This window comes from Cajanus cajan, chromosome 1, assembly GCF_000230855.2.
Source record: "Cajanus cajan strain Asha chromosome 1, NIPB_CcT2T_4, whole genome shotgun sequence".
In the NCBI taxonomy this organism is placed as follows: domain Eukaryota; kingdom Viridiplantae; phylum Streptophyta; class Magnoliopsida; order Fabales; family Fabaceae; genus Cajanus; species Cajanus cajan.
The window spans coordinates 35,736,781-35,748,418 of NC_138517.1; the positions used below are offsets into that span (position 1 = coordinate 35,736,781).

An 11,638-nucleotide genomic window follows, 5' to 3' on the forward strand; every position below is an offset into this window, starting at 1 on the left:
TTTTGTTAAAATTGAACAACAACTTGAAGGTAATCAAAGTGTTCATATTTTAGTATATTTTGAAATGTATATATTACGTTAATTTTTTTTATGAGAATGAAGTATCAAATCATCTTCAAAATTCACATTTGATATACACCGGTATAACTTTTACTAAGTTTTACACCGCTCAAGAACTTTATATAAATGTGAATTTTAAAAATTCAATCGTTAGATTGAAAATTTTTATCACTTTATATGTGTATATCAAATTTTGTCAAAATTGAATAACAACTCGAAGGTAATCAAAGTGTCCATATTTTAGTATATTTTGAAATTAATATATTACGTCAATTTGTTTTGTAAGAATGAAGTATCGAATCATCTTGAATTAATATAAAATTTTGTATATATGATCTAAGTGTAAAGAACTTTCAATTTTTCTATTTTGATTAATATGAACACTTTGATTACCTTCCAGTTGTTATTCAATTTTGACAAAATTTGATATGCACATATAAAGTGATATGAATTTTCAATCTAAGGTTGACTTTACAAAATTCACAATTAATATAAAGTTATTGAGCGGTGTAACAGTTAGTAAAAATTACACCAGTATCGTTTGAACCCTCATATATATATATATAAGTGTGTGTAGTAAAAAACTCCTAAGAACACTCTCTTGCAAGATATTTTTATCTAGGGGTTGATTTGTTCTATATAACAAAAATTTAAAATAAATTATGTATATAAATAAATATTATATTTAAATATATAAATTATATTTAAAATTTAAATAAATATATATATTTTTAAATATAAAAATTATATTTTAGATCTATGCTAAATAATTTGTATTATAAAACAAAATTATTTTCATTTATTGATAATTTATTTTTAAAATATTAAAATTTAATTCATAAATAAATTATGATAAATAAAAATTGAATTAGATATAAAGTTAAAAATTTTTGTAAGAATCATATTTTGAAAGAAAAAACTCTAAAAAATACTCTCGCGCAAAATAAGTTTTTATGTTTTATATATTAAAGTTGATGTTAGTAATATATAATAAACAAAAAACTTGTGCATTATGTAAAAATATTTTAAAAAAAATAATTCATAAATAAATATTATAAATAAAATAGGGTACCAAATTTACTACCAAATGAAAAATTAAATGCTCTTAAGCAAAATAATTTTTACATTAAAAGAATTTAAAAGATTAAAAATTAAATATGATAAAAAAAATTAAAAAAATCTCAACAAACACCGAATGTAAATTTATATAGGTGTTGATTGTACCTGCACCAAATGCCATCAAGTTTTTCGTTTAAGATGTTTCGATGTAACGATTTTTTTCATGAAGAAAATATAATTTTGAAGAAGGTCACATCATCAAGTCATCTATAGGTACCCATGGTGCTTCTTTTCTCCATCAAAGTACAAGATTCGTGTACATATTTCAATTTTTCAATTATTCCTCTTTGAAATTGCAGGTTTGATTAATTAGCTCTACCGAATTTTGAAAAGCTTGCAAACACACTTTTTTTTGCTAACTACTTTATATTTCTTTTGTCTATTGACCCAAAACTTCTAAGAAGGAAATCTTCTTGCCCTTGTTCAAAACTGATATGATCTTCTGACACGTGTCTCTCAACACAGCTTGTTAAAACCCCTATGGCAAGTCAATCTATGATAACTAAGAGAGCAGTATAAGACGCCCACGCATGCTATCAATTGGGCTAATTATCAGAGAATAGGGTATTGTTAAGCAACATAATGCACATGTGAACAAACCCAAACTTTCATCTCATATCCACAAGCAACCTCAACCAAATAATGCCTCGTAAGATTCTCCTATCTCTTATACGTCAAAACTTGCCAAACCTATCGCCATAGGCCGCACAAGAAATCTTGTAACACAAGTGAGAAAAGCCTTGTTTAGGTTATTTCATTTCAATGATTGGTATGCTTTGTGTATATATATAAGACTAATTGGTTGGCATTGAGTTGAAAGCCAAGAAGCTTGCAACTGTACATTGTGAGCACGTAGAAGATAGAACCAAATCAAGTATATATTTATATACAAGATATAAACATAGAGAAATTAAGAAAGCATTAAGAGATGAGCATGATACCAATCATTAGCAAACTATACTGTTCATCTTCTCAGACGGTGCTGGAGGTTAGGAAGAGGCCACATGTGGTGAATGGAGGGGGTTTTGTGGTCACGGATTGCAGTGGCCAAAGGGTTGTTTTCAGGGTTGATGGCTGTGGGATTCATGGCACAAAGGGACAGTTGATTCTAAGAGATGGTGAAGGAGATGCTTTACTTCTCATCCGTCGAAAGGTATACATAATGTATATATTTGTGTGCATAAATTTATTTCCATACAAGTTCGAGAGTTTTTCTATTAAAAATAAAGAAATCTTATAAAATTTCTTTTAAGTTAAACTTGTATTCTAACATACTTTGTGTAATAATAACTCTAGAACCTTGATCATTAATAAGTCGAAAGAGTCGTGTGATGTATGTAGCCACCTCGTATACATCAAATATATGAATCCTGTATTGTGTATGCATTGTGTACATATATATGTGTGGATGTTTGTTTAACTGTTTTAATTTGCTATATCTAGTGAGTTTTGCTTCTACACACAAACTCAAAGCAATTTATGTGAGAATGATTTGTTACACAAAGGTAAAATTTGCAACTTGAATTTTAACATTTTTGTGGTGTGCAGGGAGGCATGGTTGAGGCCCTTAGCATTTACAAGAAGTGGAGAGGTTATAGTCTAGACTATGAAGGATTACAGAACCTGGTTTTCAGCTTGAAGGAACCCAATTCTTGTTTGGTTAAGAACAATGGGATTAGAATCTCCAGTGAGCCAAAGGCTGCTAGTAACAAAGGCTGGGACTTTGAGATCAGAGGTTATTTCCCAGATAGGAGTTGTAGCATTGTTGACATTAGGGGCAATGTAATAGCCCAGGTACATAATTGATTATGCAACTCTTTTAATTAAATCTGTAAACTATAACATATACAATGTGTCATTATTATTTAGTTGTTAATTAATGTGTGTGATTCATTTATACACAGGTGGGGGTGAACAAGGAAGTGGAGAAATTGATGGCAAGTAAGGATCTGTATCATGTGGTGGTGAAACCTGGGATGGATCAAGCGTTTGTTTTTGGAGTCATTGCCATTCTTGACTACATTTATGGCGAATCCACGTATTGTTGAGTCCGAAATTGTGCAGGGCGTGCTATGTTTTGCTGAATTATTATTGTATAAAACAATTGGTTTACTCTTATAACAAATATGTATAATTTTGGAGAAATTAAGGGGATAATAAGCAACTGGTCTAGGAAAATGTCGTATATGATGGAAAGGAAATTGGACTGTTAGTTTACGTGAAGCTATTGTTATAATATCGTTAATTCGCTTTACTTGTTTGACAATGATGGATGTGAATGTAATTTAATTATTCCTAGTGCTTATCTATAGGCTGATATCGAATCTTTGTGTGAAATTGGATTGGTGATGAATGAATTTTAAAAGTTTGGGACTGAAGGACAGATTAATTAAATAAAATTAGGCACGGCGACTAACTTGGTTGAAAAGAATTCAAAGGATCGTGAATTCATGCGTGTACTATATTTAAGTAATGATTAGTTTCGTGTAATTAATATAAGAGATAATACTTGAATCGAAACCAATGCTTTATTTTCTCTTTAAAATATATAAATATATAGAGAAAAGAGAGATATACTTATTTTACTTAATTGCTCGTATTTTATATTAAATTTTAATAATTTAATTATTAAATTAAAAATTTTTAATACATAAAAAAATATACAAACTTTTTTTAAAATTAAAAAACTATTTAATATTTTATTTTATTAATTTAAATTGATAAATAATTATAAAAATTATTTAATCTTTTCTTTTATATATATATATATATATATATATATATATATATATGAATGAGAAAAGATTCACTTATTTTTAGAAAAAAGATCTACTTACTTTAAAAGTTAGTTTACTTAAACTTACTCAACTTAGTAAATTAAGTTTTACATTAAATTCCAATGATCAAACCGCTAAATTTAAAGTTCTTAGCGCATAAATCAAGTTTGCAAATTTTTAAAAATTTTAAAAATTATTTGGTATTTTGCTCCATTAATTCAAATTGACGGATAATTATAAAAATATTATATATGTTGATTTGAATTTATATAACGGAGTATCAAATAGTTTTTAAATTTTTTAAAAATTTATAGACTTGATCTATGTATTATGAACTTTTAATTTAATGGTTAGATCCTTGAAATTTGATGTAGAAAAAATGAATTATTGAATGGTAAATCTAGGTAAGCTTACTTTTTAAGTAAGTGGACCTACTTACTTCAAGAGTAAGTCTTCATAAACTTACTTCATCCAATAACTCATGTTCTACATCAAATTTTATCTACTCAATTGTTAAATTAAAAAATTCTTAATAAAGAAACCAAATTTATAAATTTTTTTAAAAATTTTTTAAAACTATTTGATATTTCATTTCATTGATTCAAATTGATGAATAATCATGAAAATATTTTATACGTTGATTTGAATTTATTTAACAATATATCATATGATTTTCAAATTTTTTAAAAATTATTCTTGGAATAAGTGAATTGTTCCTCTCTGTGTAACGACATGACAGGTCACTACACTTAATATAGTACAACATTATCCAATGGAAAACATATAATAAAATCTACTAAATTGGGGTCATCATCCAACAATACTTAAACATCTATGCAACATATATATGTATAGAGTGCAAAAAACCTAAAACTAGCCCTACCAATTTGACTAAAAAAACATAAATCTCCTTATGGGATTACAACAAACCCTATACATATATACTAATACACATTTAGCATAGAATACTAGAAACACAAAGCCCTAGCACTGGTCTAGTGTCTTTGAAAACATGTTGTATTAGAATAGCTCAACAAAAAAACAAGTCATCTCCATGATGGAAAAGCAAGGGTTATCTTGTATACAAAGAAATCAACATATTATATAAAAACAATTAAGTTAACTATTAAAAACAACTTCATCTCTACTATACATCCAGAGCCATAAGCTCAACTAAACAACATAAAATAACACAACTAATCAATCATTTTGCATCTTAGTATACAACTTTACAACAAATCATCATAGTCACTTATCAACATAACAACTTGGCAACTAAGTATCTAACCATGCATACAATCTTCAACAATGTTAATATTGGATAGCACAACAACACATTATATAACTTAACAACATATAGCATATCATCATCTCAATTTTTCAATACAACTCATGAATTAACACATCAACATACCAATGCAAGTATACAACAACATGACAACTTTCCAACTTACAACATAACTCATCAACACAACATATTAGCAACACATTAATTAAACAACATAACAACTCATTCGTTGTCACACATTTCAACTAATAGATCTTTTACAACACAAGTGAACAGTCTAAGTAGTTTGACTCTACCGAATCAAACTTTAACAACCCAACCTTTTTGGCTTTCTAAGTCAACAACAAATTTAGATATCAATCCACAACACAACACGATTTCTTAGATTTCACCACTTAAGCTAGGAAAGTTCGGTACCTATCATTAGGAATAGTATTGCTTGGGTATGTGTCTATTACGATATTGGCATGCATTAACCAAGTTATTTATAAGCACAACTCGCTATTTATCCTTGCGATAGCATGCACCTTTTTAATAATTAGTTAAAGATTTTCTCCCTTGTAGACACCCAATTTTGTCCGGGGGGCATGCAAACAACGGGATAGGACTTTACAGGGCACAAAAGCCCAAACAAGTTGATTTTAGAAGACTGGAACGGGCTGTTCCAAAATCGGAACGGGCCGTTCCCAATTTGGAGCGGGCCGTTCCAAGTTTCTAAAAGGGCCTAAAACCCTAAACTGGAACGGGCCGTTCCAAAATCGGAACGGGCCGTTCCAAAGTTGGAACAGGTCGTTCCGGGCTTTTTAAAGAAGGCTAAAACATACATTTGGAACGGGTCGTTCCCAAATTAGAACGGGCCGTTCCAAATAACAAAAAAGGCTTGATTTTTTAATTTGGAACGGGTCATTCCAGAATGACATTTATGTGTTAAACGTGCCTCTGGAACGGGCCGTTCCGATTTCAGAACGGCCCGTTCCAATACACTAAATTAACATGTAACGGCCAGATCCAGAACGGGCCGTTCCAATTTTGGAACGAGTCGTTCTGGACCCTGTCTGAAGCCTATAAATAGGCAGCTTGGGCACATTTTTGAGGAGCCCCAAAAAATTTCGTCCAGACTCCTTAGAGGCTCAAAATTTCTCTTTTTTTCTCTCTTTTTCTCTCTTTTGTATTTCTTGAGATTTTGTGAGGCATTGTAGTGTGAAAGGTTGCCACAAAGCACCTAAATTTCCATATTTGAAGATTAATAGAGCTTGTTCAAGAGGTATTTCAGCTAATTTTCTTCTCTCTCTTTTATTTCTTATTTTTGATAAATATTATTTATAATAAAAGCAATCATGTAGATATTTTAAAGTTAATTGCTTAATTTAAATTTCAAGCATGTAAATATTTACCAATAAAAAGGGATTTAATATTTATATTATTATTGTTTATAATATTAACTTTGTCATAGGGTACCGATTAAGGGTGTTGTAGGAGTGCTTAATACCTTCCCTACATGTAACCGACCGCCGAACTCAATTCTGGTTATCAAGACCATTATTGAATCTTTAAAAACCTTTTCTTTTTCCAATATTTTGAGTAAAACATTGGTGGCGACTCCATGAACCTATTTTCAAACACCATTGATTAAGGATTAGTCTGGCATCCAAGCATTCCTTAATTGATGAGACTTTTAAAAGGATGTCTAAACCATTAGTCGCGAGATCGGAAATTTTCGGGTTGCGACAGATGGCGACTCCACTAGGGACGTTTAAAGAGGATCAAGCCCATTTAATTGATGAAGTTAATAAAATAAAAATAATAATTTAAATATTTTTCCCTTTACTTTGTTTGTTTTATTTGCTTGGCTTTAATATCTATTTGCCTGTTTAAATTTTGTACTTGTTGGAATACAAATTGTACGCAAAACCTTTGCACACAACAGTTCCCCCTACACCCGGGGGCATGAGGGTATTAAACATAGGGAGTGGTTGACGTACGACCGGCCCAAGTTTGGCCTTGGAGCCTGCAAGCCTTGTCGAAAATCACACTCAAGGTGATAACCGGTTACTCTAGCCTGAAATACTACGACAGACCTTAGAGTTTGTCAGGTAACGGCGACAGACATACTGAGTCCCTATAATGGGGGCACCTTGGGGGCCTTAAAGACCAGTGAGATTAGAACCGTCCTATACAACACACTTTTCTTAACAGGGACTACAGACCAAAGATTTGAACACAATCGTTCGTGGGTGTACATTGATTGAGCATGTGTGTGTGCATTTGTTTGTACTATTTCTTCTAATAAGAGTGGATTGGAATTTTAAAATAAGTAAATAGATAATAATAAAATAATAAAAAAAAATTTATACCGCTTCTTACATTCTTAGGTCAGCATTCCATTAACATCATATATGTAGTTTCCTTTTTGTAAAAAAAAATCAATAAAAGAAGTCTCTTATTTACCATGCATCATTACCTTTTAGATAATAGAAACATGATAAAGATTAGGCAAAAAAAAGATGACATGCATTCTAGATTAGCTCATTAATTTCATTCATTTTATTTTATTAGCTAAGGAAGATTAGGTTGTAGCATGTATAGAAAGTTAAGAGAAGTGAATGCTCTAATATACGACAGTACCTGCACTCTAAAGAAAAGCCCAAATCAATTTTAAAAATACTATGGTGGGGCCCTTGCTTTGATATGTTTTTTTTAAGTAAGTCTTCTTAGAATCTAATATAGATTCTCGCTTAATACTGTCAAAATCTATTTGAGCATTCACAGATAAACAAATCAATGAGACTGATATTTATTATTCTCAACTTTCTATACATTCTGCATTACATTCATTTAGTGCATATCCCTCCTTGTAAAAGAATAAATGAGAATAAAAAGGGAAATTAACCTATGTGCGTTAGTCAGAAGTAATGGAAGCAAACCGTGCATAAAGAGTTTAGGGTAAATCATCAAGACGCCCTAAGAGGACAAAGCTGTGTCGTGCAACCGTGAAATTCAGGCGAAATAGGAAAGGACGAATCCACACTCCTAACGAGTTGTAAGCACCTGAGGAGGATGATTCTCTCAAACACTAAGGCAAAACGATTAGAGCTTTCTTGAAAGGTGATTTCAACAAGAGAGAAGCATTTCTTGTTAAGAAGCTGCTAGAATGAAAACCTACAAAGGGCGTTCTAGGCCAAAAAAAAAAAAAAAAAGCAATGTTTGTTCAAGTTGAAAATCGAGAGATAGCTTGAATGTTTCTCTTGAGACTTCATAGTAAGCTCTATCATCGCTTCTACCCATTCCTATATCTCAGGAAAGATACGGGTTGAGAACATCTTCATGAGGGAAGAAGCCAAAGGCCCTCCCTCTACACGAAATCTTCTGAAGCACCACATCCAAGCAAGTGGAGGACTAGCTCTACAGTAAGATGACCTAAGCCTCTCTAAGGGGCAACCTCTTTCTTTCTTTTTGTGTATGAATCACGAACTTGGGGCATGCCCGGGCCCTCGAGCTACATTAAAGGGGCACGTGTAAATTGAAAATTTCATTTTAATGCCACACACTTTTCTACTTCATTTCTCTTCTCCCTTTTATCTACTTTAAGCCTCGTCAGCAAATCCTAAATGAACAAGTACATTTGAAATAAAGACGTCATTAGAAATAATGGCTTTATACACAAAATGAAACACATAAAGATCAATCAAACTTGGCATGACTTGTGGATAAAAGCCCAAACGAAATCAGTGCAAGGGGCATCCCCCTTTAATGGAGTAATGAAAAATGACCACAAATGCTGTAAGGACAAAGGCCCGACAGGAAACCCACTAAGGGGGCTGCGCAAAAGTTAGGGCAAGATCTGCTAGGCAACCCACAATTAAAAAGGGTAGCTTAGGCAAAAGTAAGGGTCAAAATTAAATGTCCGCTAGGGAACACATCTCAAGTAACCTAGGCAAAAGTTAGGACAAAGTAGCATCCTGAGCTGAAAATCAAAAGGCGGCTCGAGAAGATCATTTAATCAATACACAATCCCAAGTCATCGCTTAACTTTGAAGAAAATAATAAGTTAACGTGGAAAATGATTTCCTCACTTTGAATGTGCTTGTTCATCAGCCTAAACCACTAGCCTACCTCGGCTAGCCATTCTTCTATAAACCATTTTTGAAAAAATCTTTTCTGACAAAACTTCTGCAAAAAATATATGTATATATCCTCTTCCTCTCTTTCCTCTTGACTTATATGGCATTAAGATAAATTTGAGAGATACACGGAGTATGCACAGTGAATACTCACAAGGAAAAGATGGAGGTGTCCTAGAACAGAGTCTAGGTACACCTGATCTAAGGGCTAACATATCACATCCGGTACAAAAGAGAGGGCTGAACTACACAAACCTCAGGTTCAAGAAGCAACACTGAATTTGACAGGGCTAAAGGCTAACAGTCCATGTCATTGATCAATGCGCATAGATTAATTTCTTGAAAGTAAAAATAAATTTTCATTTTAAGCATTAGCATAGAAGCATCATTGCATAACATGCATATGGCACAAGCGTGCACAAAAGGGTATAAGTTCATTTAAAAAAAAATCCAATTCATTTTTGCATTGCATTTTCTTTTGCATTCTTGCATTCTTTGTGTGTGTCTACCCATCACTTGCTGGAAGAATCAAGAGGCTGAAGCACTCGCAAAAAAGATCAACAACTATACAGTGCCTTAAAATCCGAGATCATGTCAAAAAGCATAGCCTCAACAAGGACATTCCATACAAGTGGTTTCATATAACCACCAAGAAAAAAGACACATCAATAGCAAGACGGGATAAGCAAGCCCATAAGCATGAAGAGGTCATCACGCCCTACTCCTCAACTGAATGAAGGATGATCTAAGAGAATGCCAAGATTAGAAATGGCTCCCTAATAAAAGCCTGAAGTGGCTTCCAAAACAATACTCGTCAATAAAGATTCAGCACATAACATCATCATGAGAATAGATCCCTCCACCAATGATGACAATAAAAAAGCAGAAACAACATGAGAAAAAGGCAAGCTTCGTAAATATTGAAAAAGCCGAAGCATTTAGAAAAATAGCAAAAAAGGCAAGCTTCAAATATTAAAAAAGCCGAAGTTAAACAAAGAAATAAAATCCAAAAAAATCTACCACAAGAAGACACCTGGAGAGGCATCACAATACTCACCTTGACAAGAACAACACCAAACTCTTACCAACCATCCCACAATGAAGGTGCCTGGAGAGGAATCACAATACTCAAGTGGCAAGGGCAACACTAAAATTCCTGCCAACCATCCACTTCACTGCCCACCAACACAAGGGCACAAATAAACATCTCCTGCCCATCCACCTAGGGGCAGTCTTTCATTCCATAACCATCCATCAACAATCAAACAATCAGTTATCAATAAATCAAAAGGACTCAACATTGCGCCTAGAGAGGCATCACAATACTCACACGACAGGGGCAACACTAGAATCCCTGTCACCCATCAACTCCTTTGCCCACCATCACAAGGGCACCACCTACCAGCAATCCTCGTCTTCATCAGACGTCCTCCCAAAGAAAAGGGGGAATCACATCATCATCAGCAGGCAGCCTGGAGAGGCTAGGCATAATAATACTCAGCATTTACTCCTTTGCCCATAATCACAAGGGCACCACCTATCAGCAATCCTCGTCTTCATCAGACGTCCTCCCAAAGAAAAGGGGAATCACATCATCATCATCAGCAGGCGGCCTGGAGAGGCCGGCACAATAATACTCACCATCAGTAGGCGGCCTGGAGAGGCCGACATAATAATACTCACAATATTAGCAGATGGCCTGAAGAGGCTACGAAAATACTACGGCCTGAAGAGGTTACGAAAATACTACGGCCTGGAGAGGCTACGAAAATACTACAGCCTGGAGAGGCTACGAAAATACTACGGCCTGGAGAGGCTACAAAAATACTATGGCCTGCAGAGGCTACGAAAATACTACGGCCTGCAGAGGCTACAAAAATACTACGGCCTGCAGAGGTTACGAAAATACTACAACAACAAAGAGAGTTACCTACCTTTAGGATGGGCCGGCTAAAGCCCTAAATATCAGTCCAGCTTGGAAAGGCTGAGCTTAGAATATACTCCCTCTTCAACAAGCAACAAATAAAGGAACATTATCACAAGAGAGACAATGGAGCTTCTACTCGAAGACTGAAGACCAGGTGTACAGTTTGTCAGCCTTGTTACCCAATAGAGTACACAACTACTCTAAAGGGTGAGGATACGAACAAATGCACTTATCTAAGGGAAATAGCGCAGAAGCACCAACACCAAAGAGACGAAGAGAATACCCGGACGAAATGTCTACGTCTTTACTTGCCTGTGGAAAAGCAACACGTTACTATTCCAAACGA

General features: G+C 33.6%; 1 protein-coding gene across 1 annotated transcript; it reads left to right on the forward strand.

Moving 5' to 3' along the window:
- The first annotated feature begins 1,785 nt into the window (after positions 1–1,785).
- Positions 1,786–3,445, forward strand: LOC109817469 (protein LURP-one-related 6). Its single transcript, XM_020382716.3, has 3 exons — positions 1,786–2,332; positions 2,728–2,973; positions 3,084–3,445. The coding sequence occupies exons 1-3, from the start codon at positions 2,108–2,110 to the stop codon at positions 3,225–3,227; spliced, it is 615 nt and encodes a 204-aa protein (XP_020238305.1). The 5' UTR covers positions 1,786–2,107; the 3' UTR covers positions 3,228–3,445.
- The last annotated feature ends 8,193 nt before the right edge of the window (positions 3,446–11,638 follow it).